Source organism: Pteropus medius, unplaced genomic scaffold (genome assembly GCF_902729225.1).
Source record: "Pteropus medius unplaced genomic scaffold, Ma_sr-lr_union100, whole genome shotgun sequence".
NCBI lineage: Eukaryota > Metazoa > Chordata > Mammalia > Chiroptera > Pteropodidae > Pteropus > Pteropus medius.
The window spans coordinates 830,967-856,957 of record NW_024350319.1 but is presented as its reverse complement, the minus strand read 5'-3'; the positions used below and the strand labels follow the sequence as shown (position 1 = coordinate 856,957).

General features: G+C 38.9%; 1 protein-coding gene across 1 annotated transcript in view; it reads right to left on the bottom strand.

Annotated features, from left to right (window-relative positions):
- The window catches only part of CACHD1 (cache domain containing 1), a 198,476-nt gene that overhangs the window by 30,578 nt on the left and 141,907 nt on the right, over window positions 1–25,991 (bottom strand). Inside the window, exons 6-13 of the mRNA XM_039838488.1 lie at window positions 23,858–24,002; window positions 22,800–23,016; window positions 16,962–17,111; window positions 9,242–9,475; window positions 5,723–5,872; window positions 4,947–5,070; window positions 4,035–4,152; window positions 129–297 (exon numbers count right to left, since the gene is read on the bottom strand). Coding sequence (XP_039694422.1) covers window positions 129–297; window positions 4,035–4,152; window positions 4,947–5,070; window positions 5,723–5,872; window positions 9,242–9,475; window positions 16,962–17,111; window positions 22,800–23,016; window positions 23,858–24,002 — 1,307 coding nt within the window. The remainder of the gene's footprint in view (window positions 1–128; window positions 298–4,034; window positions 4,153–4,946; window positions 5,071–5,722; window positions 5,873–9,241; window positions 9,476–16,961; window positions 17,112–22,799; window positions 23,017–23,857; window positions 24,003–25,991) is intronic.

The window sequence follows — 25,991 nt, the reverse complement described above, 5'->3', positions numbered from 1 at the left end:
CTCCCCAAACTCTCATTGCAGACATTCAACATCTCTCTTTCTCTCTTTTTTTTTTAATTCAAACTGATATTTACAGTGAGCTGCTATTAGTAGGACCACAAAAGAAACTGAGAAATTAAGTGCTTTACCTAGAGTAGCCAGCTGTTTGAAGTGGAGACAAGCACTAGGCTGGCCTAAAAGGTCCAGCCGGTGGTATAGCAGCTTGCTGCTGGAGACAGTGTTGAGGTTCTTCAGTTGTTTGACAGGTATTTCCGGTTGTATCACCACGATACAGAGAATAAAGGAAGTGTCTTGTACCTGGAAAAATCAATAAAGAATTTCAAATAGAGAAAATGAAGGTTCCTGGGAATAGTGACTTTGCTATCTCTATCTTCTTCATTCCATATAGAAAAATATCTGATGAGTGTATGAAAGACATGAAGATGGGGTGAGAGACAATATCTCTGACAAAAGGTTACATTTGATATTTTCCTTTATGACAGAAGAAAATTAATGTATATAACAAAAAAAACCATGGAGCTGATGAAAGGATTAGAAAATCTTTGAAACAGGGATCCTGGTCCTCTTTTGCTTATTTAAGCTAATGGATACAAGCTGGAACAAGGCAGGAGAATACAACCCTTATTTCTATTTGAGTTTGAAATGCATGTTAAAATACATAGTTGGTTTTGCAATCAGTGTTCCAAGAACTGCCTATTTTAAAAGCTAATTATGAATTCATATAAATAGCTCATATAGAATCTGATTTATTCATTCTATTTCCGACTTTCTCTTTTCTTGATTGGAGGTGAGCAGGATCTCTAACTCGTGACAAGTACAAACCCTGTGGCTCCCCAGCAAAGTCTGCTTGACTTGTCATTTCAGACCAGAGTAGGCAATGTGCTGTAGCTTAGCCTAATTTATTAAGCTCATACATGGAAACAGGAGTACTTTCAAATTCACTTTGCTCCTACTAGGTAGGAAAGATGTCCACTAAAGTATTAAAAGCCAAGTGAAGCTACTTAGTTTTAGCTCTCTGAGTTAAAAATACAAGAGAGTCAAACTTCTTAAGTCGCTCACATTAAGAAATGGACAGAGTCTGTTTAAAAGATGGCTTGTAAATAACTGAAGAGTGATATCCAGTTAAGGCAGAACTAAAGCAGCTAAAAAGATTTACTTAATGATCAAGAAGACATTTTTAACTAGGCAGGTTAAAGTATAATTTAGGGTTTATGAGGATGGTTGCAGAATCTTTTTAAACACAGGAGAAATTTGCATCTTCCGGGAATTGCTTTCAAGTATTGTTGTCGAGGATATTCAATTAGATTAGTAAATTTAATCCTCTTCCTCCACCACCAAATTAGAAAATGACAGGGTGTTCCAAAGTGGCATTTACTATTTCCCCTCTTCTCATCTCACATAGTCATCTTTTCAGTTTGTTTCCTGTGTTCATGTTCCAAGGAATCAAAAGACAAAAACTTTACCAGAATGACCGAAATATAATTTTATAACTGGGTCTATTATGTATGAGAAAAATAAAAATTCACCCTAAGAACTAGGCTTATCAGAGTGATCATTTTGTAAGTGATATAAATGTCTAATCACTATGTTGTACACCTGAAACTAATATTGTATGTCGACTGGAATTAAATCATAAAAATAAATTTAGAAATTTACCCCAAGCCTCTAAAATACTTTAAAAATAGTTATGTTTACGAATTGTTCTTAGCTAGAAAGGAAAACAGATTTCAATACAGGTCTTTCTATTGTGTCCTCATCTGAAAGCTCTCCATGACTGAGGTTTTTTCACCAACCGCTCATGAGATTCATGTTTTGAAGTGAACCATGGATGCAGAATACAGGCACATCGTAATACATTCTGATAGTCAATACTTCCTTCCCGCACAGCACGCAGCCTCCTCAAATGCTCAAAGATGGATGTGGGTTACACAGCGACAGTGTAGTAATCTCTTAATGCTCCTAACATAATCCCTCACATTATATTTAAATTAATTCAGTGAAATAATCCATCAGTATCTGCTACATGTATGGATGCTAAGCAGTTTAACCAATTATTCTCAGCATAAACTAAATCTATTGGGATTATATTTAGTAGGGGAATTCATCTTATTCTTGAGGACAAGATGAGTACCTACTCCCCTTAAAGTTACTAAAGAAAGCTTAAAAATATTTACTCTTGCTGCTAGGTAACCAGGCCAGCCTTTTAAACTTCAATCTCATTATTTATTACCTCTTTAATTTCTCACTCAATAGTGATATTCTTGACAATTTTGGAACTCTGAGAAAACTAACACTTCTACTTGAAGTGATTAATTACACCCAATTTGGCTAAGCAGAGTGGCTAGAATTTACCAGTATCGCTGAAGAAAAACTATCTTAATATGATAATACTTCTTTCCAAAATGTTAACATTGGATTTATTTACTGTACAAAGAAGAGCTTAAAAACAGCTACATTTCCTTTCTTTTTTAATGCCAACAAATAGCAAGACAGTTATTTTGCCAGGATATAATTGAGTTGCTTTCAATCAGTTGAGTTGTTTACTGGTGGTAAACAAGCTCCAATTTCAAATACAAAAGTATTTCTCAATCATGTATTCTGGTTTCTGGCTAACCCTTTCTTGATGTGAAAATTAAGCAATTCGCCTTTATTTAAATATTGTATAAATATAAAATAATAATGGTAGATTGTGCAATCATTCTAAAAAAATAAGTCCTGAAAATGAGCTGACTCAGAATTTCAAAACAGACTTTGACTCTCCTCGAATCTGTATTATCAAACAATAAAATACCGGTAGAATTAAGCTTATAGACATGTTTTTCAAAAAGTTTAATTTATTATTATTTTTTGCTTTTGTTTCCATTGTAGAAATCACTATTGCCAAAAAGACGCATTAAGAACCAAACAAGGTCAGAGGAGAATCAGGCCTATGACCATGCTCGCTACTTCCGATTCCTATCATTTGTGTGCAGACACAGATACTGTATGGAGCTGTTTTAACTGTCTGCATCCACCACTAGGCTGGATGCTCTATAAGGGTAGAGACAGTATCATTCTTCTTTATTCTTCTAAGCTCACACTAAGTGTTCAATAAGTAGTTCTTAAAGGGAGGATTAAATAGATCCATTTGGAGTCAAAAGGTGAAATACCAGATTCGGCCATTCAAGGGAATTTCAAGTATGACTGCATTTGAAATTTAATGATTAAAATTCAACAATAAAAATGAAAGTCCACTCTTCTTTTGGTCAATTAAAATATCAAGGGCCTCATCACAACATTTGTTGTATGCTTGCAAGATGGAGTAAAGGACAGAGACATAAGGAATATGGACAGTATGTGTTCGGTTCTATTTCTCTGATGCTTTATGGCCTACTACCTGAATAAGGCTAGTAAAAGAAAGCTGTGGTGGATACCGCAAGTTATGGCGAAAATGTCCAATCTGCTTGTGGTAAATCTGAATAATCGAAATGCTAATCTACAAGTTTATTTTCCTTGGAATACATCAGTAGAGAGCATTTACACTTTCACATCTCCTGTTTAATTCCTAACTTCCACAATCTTCAGTTTAAAATGACAAAAACTAACTGGACACAACTTAAATGTGTATCAATAGGTGACTGTTAAAGAAAATTTGGTCCATCTATATAATGCAATACCACATAGCCATTAAAGGTACATGCACATAGAAAACACACACACACACACACACACACACACACACTTATATGTGAATAAAATTTCCTGGAAATTGATCGAAGTGGCTATTTCCGGGGAATGGGAGGTCAAAGGCAGGAGGGAGAGTAGGACATAGTTTATTATCTACTTTATATCCTTTTATAGGGCTTGACTTATTCATCATGAACAGTGATTAACTTTATAAGGAAAATGATAAAACATCTGTGGGATCTCCTCTTTTTCCAATCACTTTAAAACTAATCAGTAACATTATCCAACCTAAGTGCCCTAGAATTCCTGCATAAGGAAGAGCACTGCACCCTGAGAGGCTGAGGCAGAGGTGACTTCCTTTCACTCACCATCTTCCAGGCGTAGCTGACATTGTAGGCCTCCTTCCCGGTTTCTCTCAGCTTGTTTATGTGCCAGGACAGGGATGAGTTCACAGGCACTGCGATAATCTGGCTGCCCAGAGGGAGGCTGCATTGGCAAGCGGAATGAAATATTTTCAGGCACAAGATAAAATTAAGCACTTAATTAAAGGCTGGGAAGAAGCTGTGAGTCAATGACCACCTCCTGATTTTGAAAAGCAATGAAGCACATCACTTTTGAAAGAGATGTGAGATTTTCAATTTTATAAAAGCATTATGTCAGTTCTGCACTAGAAAACATTCCTTTCTCTCTACCCCTGCCCCCCCAATTCTAATTCTTTCCAGAAACTAAGTCATCTCAAATCACTCAGTCATTACTTTACAACCAATGAACACAAAGACCTGTTTCTCTAAAGGTTACCATCTGCCAGAATAATGTATCATGGTTGGAAAAAATCCAATCTGTTCTTTATTTCAAGAGAAAACGTTATATATGATTGTGCTGTCACTTGGAATAGATACTACTTTGCCAAGCTATTTTTTTGGCATACTGTCGAGTTGGTCCTGAACTTAACCTTTTATTTTGCCATCATTTTTCAATTTGGTATAACAGGAGTATTTCTTTAAATGAGATAACATACATCTGATTTTACAATTAAAGCCAATGTAAACACAGAATTTGATTTACATAGAATTTGATAGTTCTAAGAGACTTTACCTGTTACTCAAAGTAAATATTTTTTGGCTACTATTCTTAGGGAAAAAAAATCACTGAGTATACTTTTGATAACATTAAAATAATTTACACTTATTTTATATCCTATTACAAACACTCATATCTGACCTTGAAGGGTCCTATTTTCAGAGAAAAACAAAATACTACAACCCTCACTTTTGTCTTACCTTAGGATATTTTGCCGAACCAATTCAAATTTTGGGATATTTTCATAATGAATGATGTCAGTATGAAGAGGGGGTTCTGATAATAAATATGGTCTGGTAAGAGATGGGTGCATAAGTGTATACCCTGAAATAAGAAAAGAAAAACACAGGCTATGGGAAACATGTTGTAAGAAGTAAGTACTGAATCTAATAAACGTGCCTATCATTGGTTTGAAATGTGGGATACTCTGAGACAGCTGCCTAATACTCAGTTTCTCAGTATGAAACTGATCAGCCCAATAAAAACTGAACTTATTTTATGTGTTCTTGCATAAAACTCTTTAAGTGTAGAAAGATGTCTTAAATTATCAAGCATCTGTCTACTCAAGAATATTTTGGAGGTACTTGTCATTTGGTCTTCGTTTAATAAAATGTTCTAATCTATCATATGAATCTTAACGCCATAAGTCTAAAGATAACAGTATAGATCAAAAACAAACAAAAACCACCTAAAGGATCACTTTCTACGTCATTCTATCCTCAAGCCTAATATCCCGATGTTATAAATGTTATCTATCCCTCAACACAACATAGAAACATATGCATAATTTTTAGATTCATTTTGCCGCCTCTGTGATGTTCTGCTACAAATAGTAGTCCTAGTCACACTGTTTTTTTTTTTTTTATAAATACTATCATTTTCTACTTTATTTGTTAGTATCAGAATATCTACAGATTATTTTTTTCAGGTTGTTAAAGAAATTTCTCTTTCCCATGATTAATTTTTAGCAGATTACCTTTGTCATCTATGAGAAAAGTATAGGAAGCCAAAGAGTCTTGGTAATAAGTCACGTCTTCGAGGATATACGCCAGGTTCACGTCCACACCTACAATTCCCAGAAGTAGGTTTCCAAAATAGCAGGGTTTACTCACAGTCATTATCAAACCTATGGGTTGAAAAAAAAAAAAAAAATTCCAAAGGATAGCAGGGAAAAATAAAGACTGGAGCTGTGCTCTAGTGCAAGGGTCCCCAACTCCCGGGGCGTGGCCTGGTACTGGTCCATGGCCTGTTAGGAACTGGGCAGCACAGCAGGAGGTGAGCAGTGGACCAGCAAGCGATGCTTCATCTGTATTTGCAGCATCATCGCCTCAGCTCCACCTCAGATCATCAGGCATTAGGTTCTTATAGGAGCACGGGTCCCTGGTGCCAAAAATGTTGGCCGCTGCTCTAGTGAGTTATGAAGGCTAATATCAGTCACCTCAATTTTGCTCAGAAGAAAAGTTTCCTGTGTGATCCTGTAACCAACCACTGCCTTTGCGGACAGCATGAGTGAGTGAGAGTACAAGAGAAATAGAGTCTTTTGGGGTTTCAGGTATCTCAATTAGTTTATATTGAGGCAATTTATACATTTTCCACTATTTTTCGCCTAAAAGGACACAACATTCCAGACCAGTACAAAACATCGGCAGCACTTAATACATCATTCTACTTCCTGGAGTATGGAAAATTCAGCTGAACTTGAAAGACCACTGGACAAGGTATCTGAACATCTGGGTTCTAGCCCAGCTATGCTCCTTATGTATTGTACATATGACACAGAACATAACTTCTCTGAGCTTTGATTTTCACATCTGTTTAAAGAACATAGTAGTAACTGCTATAATGATTTCTGTAGGTTCTTAGATGAAAAGAGATTATGGATAAAGGAAAGTTTATGAGGTACTATGTTTCATTAATGTATCCTATCCAAAAAGAGGAAGATGGAGAGAAAAAAACTTAGAGAGGCACAGAATCTTATTATCTGACCACTTAGAACTCTGAGTAGCTAAAGGAGATACCAAGTTTCCAAAGGAATGTATTTGTTGTTGTTTGGGCTAGGCGTTTACAAACTTTTATGTAAAGAGCCAAACAGTAAATATTTTAGGCTTTGTGGGCCGTATAATCTGTTGCATATATCTTTTTTCTTTTTTTTAAACAAAGCTTAAGAAGAATGAAAACCATTCTTGGCTCACAGGCCATACAAAAACAATAAAATACCTACGGAAAGGGGAAAGCAAAGGGGAGGAAAATAGACACAAGGAGAGAGTGTGAACACTGGGTCAATGCGCGGCCCTGAGCATCAGGACTGCTGGGCTTTCCTCCTAGTTTTACTCCTGAGTTGGGTTAAGTTGTGCCACTCTCTGGATGAGACTCTTCATGTGTCAGATAGGGAGCTGAGACAAAATGACCTCTAAGACCCCTGACAATTCTACAATCCTATGGCTCTAAAGAAAACTCAAAATAGAAAGATGGATAGTTTCTCTCCACCTTGCTCTTTTATGTGCGCTGGAGGGCACATTCATGCCTGAGCAGCACATCAGAAAGCCATTCTTTTATGAATGTGGAGGGAGAGTATTTGGATACCCTGAAAGATTGCTCCAAAGGATGGGCTTCCACACAGAGAACTGTGTATGATGTCCACTTAAAGCAGGGTTCCCCAATCCCTGGGCCATAGATTGGTACCGGTCTTTGGCCTGTTGGGAACTGGGCCGCACAGCAGGAGGTGAGTAGCGGGCAAGTGAGGGAAGCTTCCTCTGTATTTGCAGCCGCTCCTCAGCGTGAGCATCACCACCTCAGCTCCATCTCAGATCATCAGGCATTCAATTCTCATAGGAGCACTGGTTCCTGGTGCCAAAAAGGTTGGGGACCACTGACAAAGTATTATTGAGTTGCTGTGATTGCCAAGGCCAATTAAAGGCATCACCTGACAGGAGGAAGTGGATACAACACTGCAAAACTTTGTGAAAAGATACATTTACAAGATAAATAAGTTCTGGGGATGTAATGCATATCATGATGACTATAGCTAACAATACTGTATTGTATATTTGAAAGTTGCTGAGTGATCTTCAAAGTTCTCATCACAAGAAAAAAAAATTATAACTATGTGAGGTGATGGATGTTAACTAAGCTTACTGATTCTGTCTTTCTCTTATCAGACTTAAACACTTGCTAAGGATGGGGTGTGTATCTTACCCATCACTGCCTGACACAATGTTGGCTGGCACTCAATAATATTGGTTAAATGTACAAGAGATCGCTTGCATCTAAGACTTGACATTTCCCTATACAAAGAAATAACTTTATCTACAGGTGGGAGTTTCTATTCTATACACATCTGTGAGCCCTGCCAGAAATAGGAAGGATAACAAACAAATTGGAGTGTAGCAGCTGCTACTATGTTTTTTCCTTCCAGAAATAACATGTTTACCTAATTTCTAGAAAACACTCTCTCTATAGGCTTCTTACTTTTTATACATGAGTTTTCTCTGAATATCTGTGAGGGTCTCTAGTTAATGGAACATGAAAATAAAATCTCACATGGTGATGGTGTCTGTCTAGCCAGTAATTAGCTGCCTCTTCAATCTTCTCTGTCAAGAAAGATGAGAGGGAAGGATGTGTGAAAATGGATAAGCAAGAAAATGAAAGAAAAAAGGCTGTATTTTTTAACTGTTGGTCAGGCATTATTCTAGATGCTTTACATATATTAGTGCATTTACTATTTACAACTACCTTGAGGGAAATATTATTTTTCCCATTTTATACACCAAGAAATAATGTGAAGGTTAACCATCATATTATGGGTAACTTGTGATATTAGGATGATAATAACAATAGTAATAATAACAAAAACAAAAATAAAACAAAGAACACACACAAAAAAGAGCAGTAATTATTAGTGAGAGGTATGCCAGGCATTAATAAATCTTACAATCCTAATAACTTGAAAGATTTATTACATGAAGATGCTTTTATACTTTTAACAGATGACCAAATGGATTTAATGAGATTAAATAAATTACCAAGGACAACAACTTAAGTGGTAGGGTGGGATTTGAAATTCTCTCTTGCCAAGCCTGTATGTGTTTGACTGTACCATGGTGCCTTGTCTTTGAGGCTAAATCCTAAGCACTTCTGAGTTTTATTTACCACCTGCTATGCAAATTTACTCTTTGGTTCCAATTCACTTATTTTTAAATACTGGGGAATCCTCACAAAGCCTCTCCAGTAGATATACCTATTATGCTGACTGAGTCTGGGGCAACGAGAAAGAAGTAGGGCTGGGGATTTCTGCTCTAGAATGAAGTGCTTCCAGACCAATGGCAGAGGGCTATGCAACCCTCAGACAAAAGAAGGAAATGTCCACTCCCTTGCCTGCCCGGACCATCTAATGATCATGTGCAAGTATTTAACATTTAAAAGTTTTACTCTCTTGGTGAGCTCATGTCCACTTCTTTTCCCCTCTTTTACAGCAGGAAGTTTTTTCCAAACTCACCATCTCCCATCTCATCAGAGAAGGGGAGGCTGAAGACAGCTTCATCGATCATTCGGTTGGGAAGGTTGGTATAGAACCTGCCGACTGTGGTCTCCAGGTTACTCAGCTGGTTCAGCACCATCATGCTACCCTTAATCACAGGCAAGGCTGTCCGGTCCAGCACGCCATACTTCCCTGAGTTTTGTTCAGCCAAATCTCTCAGGAAAGCCAGCTCTTTCAAACCAGTCACCCCATCTGAAATGGAAAGCCAAGGGAGGACAATGTAAAGCAAAATGGTGTATATGCTTACAATAACCTTGCCATGTAGATTTAATAAGGGCATGGACGAGGTCTTATAATACCTCTGCCAAATGATGACCCCTGTGCCAAGGGGGCCTTTGCAGAGATAGTCGGGACTCAGGATGCCAGGTCTTGCTGAGGAACAAAGCCCCAGGCATGGTCTTTCCTCGAACAGCCAAGAGGGCAAAGGGATCCTTCAAAAGGTAATGATGAAAAACACATGAGCAAATAAAAGAGGCCCATTCTGCAGAGATGTGTTCTCCCATAAAAGTTTAATTATGAAATTTAAATGATTTTTCTGCATTTAATATGTGAAGGCAAAAGTCATGACTAACAAGTCTGCATTTAATTTAAATTAGCAGATGAAGTTAAGAGTTTTAAAAGAAGGAGGTTTACCATTTTATTTATCTCTTTGCCTATTAAACACTTGCCAAAGTCTCATGCAACTAAATGAAAGAATTATGGATTGCATTTAGTGATGCTTTCAAAACCTCTGTCTTTAAACTCATTTTAATTACAAATGTTTTCAGTGCTTGATATTGTTAGGATAATACTGGATTTGATTTATTAAATGTATATTTTTTATGTTTAGAGGGTTTTAAAACTTTGTAAAAGATTTAGGCATACTGGGATGTATTGTTCTACAACATCTGTAATCTATAGCACAAAAATAAATTTAATAAACCTTTTTAACATTTTGAGTTTGCTATTGTTGGAACACAGTCAAAAGGATTAGTAACTGATCCTATGTGGGTACCACTGTAAACAAATTCAAATGATTTCAATCACTACTGAGATTCTACCAATGAGTTTTAAAAAGGCTTTGCCTCATGTTCTTGAACTATTTAGTCATTTTAAAAAATCTGAAGTTTGTGGTTTACCTACCTTATATGACTTTATCATTTCTAAATAGGAAGTGTATGTGCTTCTAACCCTGGAAGTCTATTTCTAAAGTCACGGGAGGATTAAATGGGTGTAATTTCTTTCTTAACACATTGTATTTAAGTAACCTAATTTGGCTCCACTCATGCAATGCTAAAGGGAAGTCAGAACCGGACTCATGTTCCCTTCGCTTGACAGAGTTGAGATGGGGGTGCTGAATGGCACGCTACAGAGTAAAAGACAACAAACAAGGTGTGACTGATCCCTGACCATATACCCTTCCTTGAGAAGCTCAGACGCTCACAGAGGTGAATGATGAAAGAAAACAACTCAAGGCAATACATACATTTCCTTTCTTTGTCATGTACTGCTTGGTTCTCTCAAAATGTGAAAGTAAAGTAATAAACTGGAACATCTACTAGGCAAAGAATGGTGTGACATGGAAGGTTATCAAAACCTGCAGACTTTGCATCACTCCATCATGAGCGGTGTGCAGGGGTGGCAGCAGGGTCGGCAGGGTAGAAGACTGGGAAGTGTGCTGGACGGTTTTGTCATTAATATGGTCATGCTGGAAACTCCATTGGCCGGAATCCCCTCTCCTTTATGGTTCCAGGTTAAAGGTGGCCAAAAGTGAAGTGTGAAATTTGAGAGGCAAAGTGAGAAACAGACACAGAGGGACCAGAGTGTTCCAGTTTTGTCATACTCTTCTCTAATTTGCATATGGTTCCCTTACCCAGCTGCAGGCTTGCTCACCAAGGGGCAACCCAAGGCCCATTCCAGATGCTTCACTGAGAGCTCATGGGGTAGCAGCCATAAAGAACCGACAATCTCTCATAGTCTTCTACATCAGACCTTCTAAATAGTCTTCAATGCTCCTGGCTTCCAGACATCCCTGTAAGCTTCAACCTGTCTACCCACACCAGAGCTGGATACCAAACTGAGAGTCGTTAACTCTTCTTTTTGAATCTTGACTGTTCCAGTTTTCCTCATAATTATGTACACTCTAATTATGATAATAAATTTGTTATACCAAAATTCTCATAGCAGTTCTTCCCTATTTGAAACCTGACTGACCGAGTAAGGGAATATGTCAACAATCCCAGTGATTAATGCTCGGAGATGGCATTTGGAGAGAGGGAGGCCATGTGTCTGGCTAGATTCAAGGGAGAAAAGAGATAAGGATGGTTAGAGGGAAATAACCAGAGATTTTAAAGAAAGGAATTATCAGGGCACAGAAAGGTACACAGGTATTCTAGTGGGAAAATTTAGGACCAGTGAAGAGGTGGGTGATAGCAAGGAAGCTTCTTTATTAAGTATCTGCGTAAGCAGACTTTCAAATCTAATGGAAAAGAAGAAGTGAACACTTCATTTTATGGTTCCTGTATTAAAGCATTTAATTCATTTGTCTTGACTGTCTTTCTCACTGGGTTATAAGACAGGGACTTTGTATAACACAGAACCACAGTGTACTACGTTGTACATTGTAGGCTCAATAAATTTCACTTTCCTCCCTCTACTCCTTCCTGCCTCTTAAGAGTGAAAGAAGTTAAACCATAAGAGTGACTGGCACCCAGAGATAATGCTGAAAGGTTTGTGGCCCAGGCCAAAACAAGCCATCTCTGCCTACCTCAGCTATGCTCACTGCTCAGAATACAAGAAAACTAAGACCCTGCTCATGTCCAAGCAGCTCACATTTTTGTGGAAAGTAGAGGGAGAAGGGGGAGAGAACAATACATATGTGAGCACACTGCTTCAGTGTAAAGGAGAAAGTGCTTTATAATAGTAAGCATAACATGGTGGGGGACTTGGAACAGAGAGCTGGCCTGACCCAGAGTGAGAGAGAAGCACTTCTGCCTCTAAGCTGTACTGAGACAGGAAATCATACAATCTTTCATTTATCCTTCAATTAGCATTAAAGACCTGTTGCTTACCAGGTATTGTGTTAGGAACTTTAAACATATCATATCTTATTTATTATTATCACAACAACCCTCTGCAGATTTTATTATTTTCATTTTACAAATAAAACCAAAGCCTAAGGAGATTAAGTAACTTGCCATAAACAACATGGCCAATAAATGGAGACTGGAACTTGGAACCTCTAGACCACACACCTTGTGTTTTTCTATGTGTAATCTATAAAACATCTGGAAAAGAATCATGCTGATCAGAAACCACTGCGTCAAGATGGCAGAGTAGGTAAATGCTGTGCTTGCCTACTCCCATGACCACATCCAAATTACAACTAAACTACAGAACCATCATTGAGAATCACCTGAAGTCTAACTGATCAGAAGTCCTATAAAGAAGCAGCCACATACAGACTGGTAGGAGGGGGTGGAGATGCTAAACAGTCTGTTCCCACATCCATGTGTAGTGGTTAAAAATCGAGAGGGGTATCTTGGCTGCAAAGGTTACTCCTGGAGCAAGGGGTCCCAAACCTACACTGCGCTCCCTGGCCCGGGGTTCCACTGCTGAGAAGAAAAGGCCCTATAACTTCTGGCTGTGAAAACTAACAGCAATTGTGGCTGAGTGAGACGGAGGGCTGAGAGAATTCCTGGTGTTCCCTCTTAAAGGGCCTGTATACAAACTTACCTGCTGCCAGACTCACTCACTCTGAGCTCCAGTGCTGAGGCAGCAGCTCAAAAGGCACCAGGGAACATACGTGGAGAAACTGAATTGTCTGGCTTCAGGGCAAGGGCTGGAGGGGCAGCTTTCTCCCAGACAGAAGTGTTAGCGGAAGCCATTGTTCTTGGTGAGCCCTCCCCACAGCAAGCCTGCACACTCAAGAGGTGCAATATCTGAGTTTCTATCAACCTAGTTAACATGGTTAGCCCCACCATTATGATTCCCTGAGACCCTGACCCACCTAACTTGTGGGCCCATCCAAGCTGCTTTCAGTGGCTTTTCTATACAAACGGCCTGTCTTGGCTCATGCTGAGGACTTTCCTAAAATCTCTCAAAGGTTCACAAATCCCAAACAAGCAGCATCTGGCATTGGCATGCCCCATACCTCTTACTAAGCAGTCCCAAGCCCATCGTTAGTGGAAGCCACTCAGTTCGCAGCTTAGCCTCTCTCAGGCACCTCTAAGCCCAGCACAAGTGGGAACTATCTGCAGACCACTTTTGTAGTTCATACCAAGGAGCCCTGAGTAAGGCACAGGCAGCAGCTGACTCTGGCCTGCACCAGAGGTCTTCCCAAGAGGCCCAGTACCAATACACCCAGTGGCCAGCTTTAGACCACACCAGAGTACCTACCACCCAACCACCTCCACAAATGACACATCCAAAGGGTAGACTGGTCAGGCACCAGAGCCCTATTAAAGCATGTCCTGCTCCTTAGGGTCAGACCTTGCACAACATCTCCTCTACTGTAGTCATGGCCAGTTCTCAAAACCAAACAGCCAGCATGAGGGTCGATTTCTCCCACTGACATGTCAATAGCAATGAAGGCTCAGTTACACAACAAGAAGGCACACACAACCCACATACCTGGAGCACCTGGCTCAGATGATCAGGGAGACCATGCCACAAGGCCTCACAGGACACTGACTATATAAGGCTACGCTTCAAAGACTGGGAGACGTAGCAGCTCTACCTAATACATAGAAACCAACACAGTGAGACAGCCAAAGTTAGGAGACAAAGAAACATCCCAAATGAAAAAACAGAACAAAACTCCAGAAAAGAAAAAAAAAAATGGAGACAAGCAATCTACCAGATGCAGAGTTCTGGTTATAAGGATGCTCAATGATCTCAGTGAGAATTTCAATGGAGAGATAGGAAACATAAAAACGGAGAAGAAAACATAAAAAAGAAACAAGTCAGAAATGAAGAATGCAATAATTGAAATGAAGAATATATTAGAAGGAATCAATAAGAGATTAGATAAAGCAGAGGATCAAATCAGTGACTTAGGAGATAAGGTGGTAAAAAAACACCCAATCAGAACAGCAACAAGAAAAACTAATCCAAAAAAAAAAATGAGGATAGTTTAAGGGGACTTGGGGACAATGACAAGCATACCAACATTTGCATTATAGGGGTATACCAGAAGAAAAAGAGAAAGAGCAAGGAATTAAAACCTATTTAAGAAATAATGACGGAAAACTGCCTTAACCTGGTGAAAAAAATAGACATACAAGCCCAGGAAGCACAGAGAGTCCCAAACAAGATGAAACCAAAGAGGTGCACACCAAGACACATCATAATTAAATGTCAGAGGTTAAAGACAGAGAGAATTTTAAAAGCAGCAAGAGAAAAGCAATTAGTTACCTACTCAGGAGCTCCCATAACACTGTCAGCTGATATCTCAACAGGAACTTTGCAGGCCAGAAGGGATTGGCACGAAATATTCAAGGTGATGAAAAGAAAGGATATACAACCAAGATTACGCTCATTTAGAATAGAAGGACACACGAAGAGCTTCCCAGATAAGAAAAAGCTAAAAGAGTTCATCACCACCCAAACCAGTCTTACGAGAAAGATTAAAGGGACTTCCTTAAGAAGAAAAAAAATAAAAAATATGAATAATAAATTGACAATAACTTCATATCTATCAACAACTACTTTAAATGTAAATGGATTAAATGCTCCAATCAAAAGACATGAGGTAGCTGAATGGCTAAGAAAACAAGACCCTCACATATGCTGCCTACAATAGACTCATTTTAGATCGAAAGACACAGGTTGAAAGTAAAGAAATGGAAAAAGATAGTTCATGAAAATGGAAACAAAACAAAACAAAAGGCTGAGGTAGCAATACTTCTATCAGACAAAGTAGACTTTAAAACCAAGACTATAACATAAGACAATGAAGGACCCAGCAATTCTACTTCTTGGTATTTATCCAAAGAAACCCAAAATACTAATTTGAAAAGATAAATGCATCCATATGTTCATTAAAGCATTATTTACAATAGCTAAGATATAGATGTAACCTAAGTGTCCACAGAAAATTGAATGGATGGTCCATTGATTAATGAAATAATAAAGAAGTGGGACACATATACAATGTAATATTACTTGGCCATTAAAAAGAATAAAATCTTGCCATCCACAATGGCATGCATCTAGAGAGTGTTATGTTAAGTGAAATAAGCCAGACAGAGAAAGACAAATACTATATGATTTCACTTTATGTGGAATCTGAAAAACAAAATAAATCAACAAACAAAACAGAAGCAAACTCATAGATACAGAGAACATTTTGATAGTTGCCAGATGAGTGGGTGGTTGGGAGGATAGGTGAAAAAGGGAAAGGGATTAAGAAGTACAAATTGGTAGTTACAAAAGAGTTATGGGGATATAAAGTATAACATAAGGAATATAGTAATAATATTCTAGTAACTATGTATGGTATAAGATGGGTACTAGATTTATTAGTGATCACTTTATAAATTATATAAATGTGTAATTATTATGTTGTACACCTGAAACATATAATGTTGTCTGTCAACTGAAAATGAAAAAAAAAAAAAAGAATCACGTTGGTCCCAACACAGGTTCCTGGACTCTGCCCAGGAAGCTCTCAATAAAAATCTGAGGGCACTGCCTGGGATTCTGCATTTTACAAAAAATCTCCAAGTAATCCTTAGCACACTAAAACATGAGAATCATTGTCCCTAAAGCCACATAGTTTTACATGGAAATCTGAAAGTGCATATTAAAAATAAAAGGGCTGATGAACAAGACATGCCCTCTTAAAAACAAGAGAATATGGACACCTTGAACAGAGAACGAGTGGCCTGAAGAAGAAAATGCTTCAGGGGAAGAGCAACGCATTAACAGGTGGGGAGAAAAGACATGGCAGAGAGGCTAGGAAACTGAGCTGTAGACAGACTAGGGGACAGGCTGGAGAGTAGAAGAAAAGATAATGAGCATTTCCTCAGATTTGCCAATTTACTAAAGACGCTCATACAGTGTCTGCTTTAAGAGCAACAAAATCAACTGTAATGAGTACACGGCAAGTGCCAGGCACTGTCCTGGGTGTTTCCTACACATTAGGGCTAATCTTCACAACAATGCTGTTATGTAGATAATACTTATCTCCATTATACAACTAAGGAAGCTGAGGTGGAGAAATGAGCAGAAGAGGCTTCACAATGATTCTGCAGGGAAATGTGACATTCACAGTCTTGGTTATACAGAAGAATCCTGGTCACTACCTTGGTCCTCTAAAGCTTAAATTGACAAGATACTTTAGTAACCTCCATGCAGTATCAAAATCCAAGAATATGATAGAGAACTGAAAAAAAAAAAATGGGGCCATACAGAATTCTCGTAAGACCACATACCTGGAGAAGGTTCAGAAATTAGCAGTTGGCTAGAGAGAGAAATGAAGAGAAAGGGACTATCCTAACACATTAAATGTAAAATCCAGCCCTGAATAACAACATTAGGCAGAGAAAGATAGGCTTGAAAAGGAAGCTGCTTAGTTGCCCCTCTTCTTATATTCTTCATCAAAGTACACCGCTAACGGTTCTTTTTATTTTTTTAAAAGCAGCATGCACTTCGAGAGAACTTTCATCTGAAAGAAAAATCTCAAAACACTACCTACCGTTCATAAGGGCGTAGGTGAGAATCATTACGGAGTTGTTTAGAAAGCTATTTTCTTCACTGATGACACGGAGAGTTGCCTTTTTATCTTCCTCTGAAGAGTCCTTTGATGTAATGCCAGCTGACAGGTAAATTATGACCATGTCTGTATCTAAACAAAAACATACAAATTGTTACTTTGGATTCTGACTAAAGGCAGTTGTTTCTTTTTCATTTCCCCTGGACTTTCCCGCCTCAAGGACCTGCCTGGCCCAATATTCCTACTCATTCCCATTTGATGCTGGGGCTTTCATCTCCCTACCTCTGTTTCTCGTCCATCCTGCCCTTTGTGGGCAACGAGGCCTCATTTATCCAGTGTCAGGTAAAGAGATGTTCCTAATAAATTTACCAGATAAAAGAAAATTTCCTTTAGGCACCCGCGGTTGAGGTAATTTAACCATTCCAAATAGAAATCTCTTCTGCCTTCTGTAATGGAGGATTCAGAACCTGATTTAATCTTTTCCAAGAACATGGATTTTGGGGAGACTAGGCTTTAAAAATGGTGGTTCTTTCAGGGGCTCTTGAGACATGTACAGTTATCTTCCCCTACACTAAGTAGCTCTAGAAATGTTTTTGTTTTTAAAACTCTTCAGTGTAGAAGAACATTGAAATATGGACACAGGAGCCAGGATGCCTGTGTTCAACTCCCAGCTCTGCTACTTACAAGCTGTGCCTGTTTGATTTAGGTAGATTTTTTTAGCCTCTCTACACCTAAATTTCCTCGTCTATAATATGGGATAACAACGGTACTTACTTAATAGGGTTACTGTGAGGACTAACGGATTAATTTAAATAAAGAGTAAAAGCAAAAGGGTGACAGCAAATAGAAGATAAAAGAGAAAAGAAACCACAACACACAGATACAAAGCGAGTACAAAACTCTTGCTTTGGTGTCAAGTAGCACCTATGATTCAAGATTAAAACTACTCTCCAACCAGGGCTAATGGGTAGAGTAACTGAAAGTCATTTTACCTCAGTGTAAAGAAAACTCATTTCAAGTGGATTTACTCAAAAACAAAAGTGCAGGATTTCACTGCGCTAGAGACACAGAAGCAGAGGCTGAATGGCAGTTTTAATGGAGGGAGAAAATTAAGAGAGCTGGATTTTTACATTTTCTTTCTAATCTGAGATCCTTTGACTCGATATATATTTATAAGACATCCTGCACATGAATTTATTTTTTTTTTTTTACTGAGAAATAAATATTTAGACAGTATGTTATATGCTTATCTCTTCAGGTCCTTATTGCTGTCATTTAATTGAGATTGCTTTACAGTTACTGTGGCAGGCAATCTCCAAGGTGGTGCCCCAATGATCCTACCTCCTGATATTTGCATCCTTGTGTAGTAATCTTCCTTTGAGTGTCGGCTAGATTTAATGATTTGCTACCAGTGAACAGAATGCAGCAGAGGGGATGGGATGCCAAGAGATAGATCGGGTTACAAAAAGATGGTGGCTTCCACCTTGGGAAGTCAGATAGCATGCTGTGATCTGTCCAACGGATAGGTAAGGAATTGAGGCCCTCAGAAATGAGTTCCACCAATGCCCACTTGAGTGAACTTGGGAGTGAATCCTTCCCGAGTTGAAATTTGAGATGATTGTAGCCCTGGCCAATTGTTTGACTGCAACTTTGTGAGATACCTTTAGCCAGAGGGACCCAGCTATGCAGTGTCCAGATTCCTAACCTATAGACACTGAGATAATGACTGTTTATTATTTTAAGTCACTGAGTGTTGGGATAATTTGTTACCCAGCAACAGATAATGAATACAGTTATCTTTTTAAAAATTATCCTCAGAATGAGGAGGATACAATGCTTGAAGTTCCTTCAGTTTGTAAATTTCCATTTTTAGTTAGTTTATGTTGTATCAATGTTTTAGGCAACTGAACTGAGCTTACTAAAATTTGATTCAAAGAAGTAAATCTGTTCAAAGTTGTTATCTTATTTACTACCAAGACTTGGTATACAAGCAAGTCTTAAAGACAATTTTGATGCTTGAATAATTCTCTAATAAACACCAAGTGCAAATTATATTGCACTATTTATTTATCATAAATTAGAAAGTGAATGCTGATGCAAAACAAAAAACTCATTAGCTTAAAAACATTTGTCTTAAACTAGATGACAATATTTTCCCAATACACACCTGCAAATTATTTTGTTAGGGATCTTAACACTTCACTTAAAGCTTCAGACCAGAAAAACCTGTATACTGCTCGACTCCCTAGTAGGAGGGATACAGATAAACCATGAAGTTCACTTAAAGTCTGAGACAAAAACCACTGCCCTATGGCAAAGTTACCATGTGTGATAAATTCTTGAAAACACCTCTAAGAATAACCTAAAAAAGAAGCCTTTGAGTGTCTTACTTACCTTTATGCTTCTGGAAAAAATATGCTCCTGAGAGCTGGTTTTAGGGCACATGCCTATAGGTGGAAAGCCAGAAGGCCTACAGCCTACAGGCTTCTTTAGCAGCCAAGCGTATTTTCTTTCCATCCCAGAAACAAGATATCTATTTGTAAGCATCCTCACTGTCTCCGCCCAGCCCCTGACTCCACTCTTGCCCTACCTTCAAGCAAAATTGAGTTATTTTTCTTTTCTTAGACACCAGACCTGCCAAATTTGGTCTGATTTATTTATTTTTCCTTATTAGAATATTCCCTCTCTAGTCACTCAGGGGAACTTTGAACTTTAGTAATATTGGGGATGAGTAGTTATAGGGACTTGGGGCAGAGCAACGGCATAAACACGTACCTGGAAGAAAATGCAATAGATTCTCTCTTTGGCAAGTCTCTGTCTAAGGTACCAGCAAGTCTTGTGATCAATATCAAAAGGGAAAAGACAACTCAAATTTGAGCTTTGTCCAATGCCATTTGATTCCTACTCCTAATCATCTTATTTCTTCTGCTGTAAAGTGACTCACCAACCAATTACTCCCAAAACAAACCCTGAATGAATAACCCAAATACATTTATGATATTGGATATAGGTCTACCATAGGACTGAAAAAAGAGCCAGTACTAGGTAAAAGTATTAGATTTTCCGATTAGTGCAAAACAAATTAGTGGAAAGTTACAATAATTTATGACCTGTAGCTTCTGTTAATATGGCTACTAGTATGGGCCAGACATTTTATTTTCATGCACAGATTAATCCTCAAAACAATCCTACAGGGTAGGTCTGACTCATTAGGCTAACAGCACCCGATGGCCTTAAAACAGTGCCAGGTACAGAGTAGATGCTAAATAATTGTGGAATGAACAGAAGTAGTAATGAGTAGTGCAAGCTTCTGGGAGGAATACCCAGAGCACTCACTGTGCTATAGCCGAGTAGTCCTCAGCCACTTTGAGCCTGAGGTCAGTTTAGGATGTCTGGGGTATCTGCTGGAGTTAAGTTAGCTGGAGCTAGAAGTCTCGTAGAAACTAAATATCGTAATAACCACAGCTATATTTATTTAATATTTATGATGAAATCTTGGATCTTATTATTGCCCCCAATGTGCAGATGAGGAAACCAGGCCTAGAGAGATCAAATAATTTACACAAGTTCACAAGGTTAGAAAAATTTCAGAGTAGGAATCTGAAACCACATTGGTTGAAATCCCAAACCCACATACTTAATCACTATGTTATATTGCTTGAGAGCCCCTCAAATCTCTCTTAATAAACTGGACAATGCTAATTCCTAACGTATTTTTTCATGCAACCCAATTGGGGTCTTGTTTCTATGAAGCTATAAAGTGGAGGCCTGTGAGTTAAATCTTAGAAACATCTTATTTGGCCTCAAAAAGACTCCTCTGAGACTTTAAAAAAAAAACAGTACCATCAAAATTTGTCCAAGTCTGTGGTGGTCACTTTTCTTGCCATGTTTTTGTTTGCCAACATTAAGAAAAACCAAAAAACCCTGAGGAGAAATGGAGCCATCAAAGCGGCCCTCTGCTAATGTGCAGTGCAGGAAGGTTTGTAGGAAGAGGTTTAATGAGGTCTCTACTCAGTTTTAAAGCTGGAACAAATGTCAACATTTGAAAATCAAGGGATTTCACATAAAAATCCAGATTTCTGGCTTCTCTTGAAACAGAAGATCTGGCAATACTGGGCAGGAATTCCTGTCTGGCAGCCACAGGCTGAACTGAAGAGCAGCTGCCCCTCAGTGCAGCAAGCACTATCCAACTGACTATGCTCTGCAAACAACCCTCATTACCTTACCTTGGGCCTGCCTGACTCACATTCATACTGCCTGGCCCCTGCCGAGCTTGTGTTTCTTGCCATTATTTAAACAGTGTAATAATCAAAACTGGACTTAAAAGATGGTTTGATGGCTGAAGAATCAAGAACAAACACTCGTAATGAGGAATGCTGACAGGTAGATGGCGGCGGGTAGGTGGCACCCATAGGTAAATGGCATCGACCAGCTAGCCAATCCGTCTTGAATACTTGAGAGGGCACCCTTGTTCCTAGCCCTAATTAGTCTGTGAATAGCTGGCACTTGCCAAGGTTGGTTGTTGCAATTCTAAGATGACCCCAATGACCAACTCCCTTGAGTAATCCTCTACCCTTGAGAGTGAGCATAACCAATAATTCACTTCTAACCAATATGGCAAAAGTGATGGAGCAATTTTGCAGATGTTACTGAGGTCTCAAACAAGTCAGTCACCAGGGAGAGCAATCTGATTGAATCAAGAGGGAGAGTGGGCCTGATTAGAACAGATGAGACCTTTAAAAGAGGGTCTAAGCCTTCACCTGAAATTAGGGGCCTGAAGAAGAGATGCTCTCCTGCTGACGTTGAAGAAGGAAGTGGACATGAGTTTTATGGTTGCAAGGAAATTAGTCCTGTCAACAACTGAGCTTGGAAGAGGACTCCAAACCTTAGATGAAACCACAGACCTAGCTGGCTGCTGGACTGCAGCCTTGCGCAATCCCAAACAGAAAACCCAGCTAAAGGAATATCTGGACTCATGACCCATGGAAACTGTGAGATAATAATAAACAGAAACATAAAATTAATATGCCATCTACCATCATTAGTTGCAATAATTATAGTAGCTTCTTTCAAGGGTCCACCATGTGCCAGGCACTGTGCTTTGCGTTTATCAATTCTATCTTAGTTTTGATGCAGATACACTGAAGAGCTTGAAAAGAAATTCTTTAAATTGATCTCAAGAGGATACATTTATTAAAAAAAAAAAAAGCCCTACAAATAGATTTTCGAATATGAAAGGGAAAATGACATAGATTCCTTTCAGTAGTTTCAAAGCATGTGTCTTATTTCAAACATCCTTTTCTTTCCTTTTGCATGCATCCTAATTCCAGATTTTCTTTAATACATGAAAATTAAATTACAGTGCCTTTGTACATTTGAAGGGCCATGCTCATCTAAATGACAGCTGGTTAGAAGGAAGGAAGGATCAAGGCAAGATCTCCTGCTGCCCTTTTATATGCACATGCGCACAAGCAAACCTCTACTCTAAGTCAGTGAGGAGGCAGGGTTGACAATTAGCATTAAAAAGGATGAGGATATTCCCCTGGGAAATAAGTGGGGCTATGTTCTTAATAAAGAGGCAGAAAGAGGAAGATCTAGGAATGAAGAAATTGTGCAGACTGAGTATCTTCGATCGGAAAAGATGAAAACAATCTAGCAAGATCCTCATATTAGATGACCAATATGACAACACTGAAAAGTTTTATCCCAAGTCACTTAAAAAAAATCCCTCTAGACAGAGTTGTATGATCCACGTGCAATATATTCCTATTGTCACCCTTTATGTATCAGTTTATAAGTCTTCTGAGAGAGTGAGCTTACTTGCGTGGAACTTCGTGTTGTTGTTGGTGCTTCGAATCAGCTGGAATGCCTTGTGAAATCCCGCCGCATGCTGGGTAGGGCTGTCCAAAGACCTTACGCTGCCAACGAAGGTGGACATTTTCCTTTTTGTCTCACTGGTGGCTGGAGACAGAAATGTCTTATAGCACTGGTCGAGAGAGCAAGTCCTGACAATGTCTGCCACAGTCAACACAGAGATCTGGGGAGAGAAAAAGAAAGCTTGTTAGCTTACTCTGTAAATGTATTTACTTTTTATTTATTCCAGAAGAGCCTAAGGAATGAGAAGGCCTACAGATTTCAGAGAGTTTAAAAATAAATGCCTAGAGGCATAAATCTGTCAAATTTGAAAAGGATTAGTTAAGGATTGGTAAGAAGAAGGGATCCTAGAGTTTGGTCTTTGTTCCAAGATGAAATCAGCAGTATGGTGTTCATGTATACATTTAAAAAAAGTAATTTATGCAAAGAAAAATACTAGCAAGTACTAACCATCTTGGTTTTCCAAATAGTGGTGGGAGTGAAGGTAAAGATATGGGATGTATGTTTTAAATAACCACACTAGTGAGTAAAACTTTAGGAGTTGGAAAAGTCAAAATGATGAAGTAGAAAATGTCCACAGGCAATAAATTATTACTAGCTGTAAACACACCTGTCCTACAGATTAGTAAACCTCTAGCAGTCTTCCCTTCTCCTTTACCTCCCATCAGTCTTGAGATAAAGTCCAGCCATCTACCTACATCCAAGCCCTTGCTCTTTTGCTCCTTAGCATGACTTCCAGTGTGAAAGTCACAGCCAATCAGGTCTTAAGAGGAGGCATAAAGGAAATGCAAGCCTCGGCTGGGGTGGGGGTGGTTTTAAAAGAGATCTGGAATTAGAGTTGGCAGCTCCTTCCTCAAATACTAGAAAAAAAACTTAAACCACTCTCTTTTACCAAAGTCACTTTTAAAGATGGATTTAAAAATATATATCATAAAACATAAATGCTTTTACAAAGATATTCGAGGGGGCTCCAATGCCATGCAGGTCACTGGGATAATGGTCACCTTATCGTGCTCATCGATGGCGCTAAGGATGACTTGGGCAGCATCCTTGGCGATCTGAAGCTGGGTGTCCGTGACGGAGGCCCCGTGGTCCAGGATCACTACTATGTGCTTTGACTGCGGCCGGACTGTAGAGACGTAGATAGGTCTAGAAGGGGAAAAAGCTCTCTGGGGTCAGTCTTGGTTTAAGTAAAAGGCCTCAACCTAACACAGCTGTGAACACTACAGATGTGCGGGCATATTGGTGTCTATGTTTGTCCAGGGATGGCACAAGGATGGACAGACCAGCATGGAAGGAGAAACTTTACTAGTACATTAAAAAAACACCTTAAGACAACAATGTGTGTCTGCAGAACAGGGATTGGTAACTTATGTTCTAAAGATTAAAGTGACTGGGAGAAAGTTTAAAGAAGCAAATCTATTGGAAGGCTGGCTTTTCAGCACACTCAAAAGTCAGTCTCTCAGCTGCTCGTGGCGATGCTGCTCACTGTTACCATCTTGCTACTAAAAACGGAGCCGATGGCCCCTCAAGCTGCACAGACAGTGCCAGAAGGAGAAAAAGGTCAGTTTGCCAGTGCTGGGTCTTCCTTGGCAGACTTACAGAATGGGACTTTGCTAAAACTCAGGCAGCCTATAATCTGTGAGCATTATGAGCAGCTTTGAACAGTAGATTTGGTTTCTCTCCCCCAAGACAAAGGCTGCTGCTAAGAGAGCCCTTTCCTTTCAGTGTGAAGCAATTCACATAAGTTAGCCACCAAAAGGTTCCTTATCTGAGCACTTAAAACTGTTCCATCAAATCTGTCCAAGCCTGTGATAGCCACTGTTCTTGCCAGGTTTTTGTTTGCCAACATTAAGAAAAGGGGGAGGGGGTAGAGCTCCAAAGCAGAAATGCTTCTCATCAAAGCAGGCTTCTGCTAGTGTGCAGTACAGAAAGGTTTGTGAGAAGAGGTTTAATGAGGTCTCTATTCACAGTTTTAAAGCTGGAACAAATTAGGGGGAGCTTAAGAAAGCAAATCAGCCTCAAGAGAATGCTTTCCTTTATTGACACCCCTAAAACACGGGATTTTTCTGTGAAATGTTAGACGCCAGTTGAGTCACAAAAGCCTGTGCACAAATTAAGAAATATAGGCAAAGTACCAAATAACTTAAAAATCTGGCCAAGTTTACATGAACTGTTCTCAAGCCTCAAGTCCTGCACTAATACTGAAGGACCACTAGTCGATACCATTGAGCCAGTAGGGAAATGGGATAAAAAGAATTTGGTAGATGCGGCTACAGAAATGAAAGAGAAAACAGAAAAGAAGAAACTCTAACTATCCTAATAATGACAATTACGTTAAAAATTGAACTTTTTAGGTCCTCTAAGCTGGGTGAATGGATTTTTAAAAAATGACACAGCATCTTCCTTCCAATTCAACTCAAATAATACGCAGAGCATGTGTTCACACTGTCACAATAAGTTGTTAAAAACTGCTTTAATGGGATAAATAGTAACATATTTAGGGTAGAGATGCATGAAACCTTCTGAGTGGAGATGAATGGTCATTTGTGATAAGGTCCTGCTTTTCTTTTTGGACTATCCCTCACAGGTGGTTCATTAAAAGCGGCATGTCAGCTAATCTCTCCTCTGAGAAGCAAATGAAAAATTAGATGGTTTCTGGTGTCTTTAGCCTCTCCTGAGAGATGAGCCGACTAGAACCCAAGGTCATGGCTTCTGTTTCAATTTCTAAAATATTCAAGTCTTTACCAGGATGTCTAGGACGGGAACAGAAGAAACCAACTGTACGATATAAATGTCTTTCTAGGAAAAGCACAGAAGTACTTCATTGGAGAAAATCCTAAACACAACTTAAAGTGAAGATAGAGAGAAGCTAAAGTGATGGTTTATACTCTGAAAAGTGGGCATCTTACACTAGCTCCAGAAGTTCTGGCATCAAACATGTGATACTGCAGAACAGAAACCCTGGGGATTTGAAAGGAAAATATCTTTGCCTAAGGGGTTCTGTAAACTGATAAGGCTGGTCATATAGATGATTTCACCATTTATTGCCCTTCTGGCTAAGTGGTACAATCTCAGGTCATTTACCATGCTAATGATGGGTCCTTAATCCATTGTTTTCGAGACAACCTTTATACT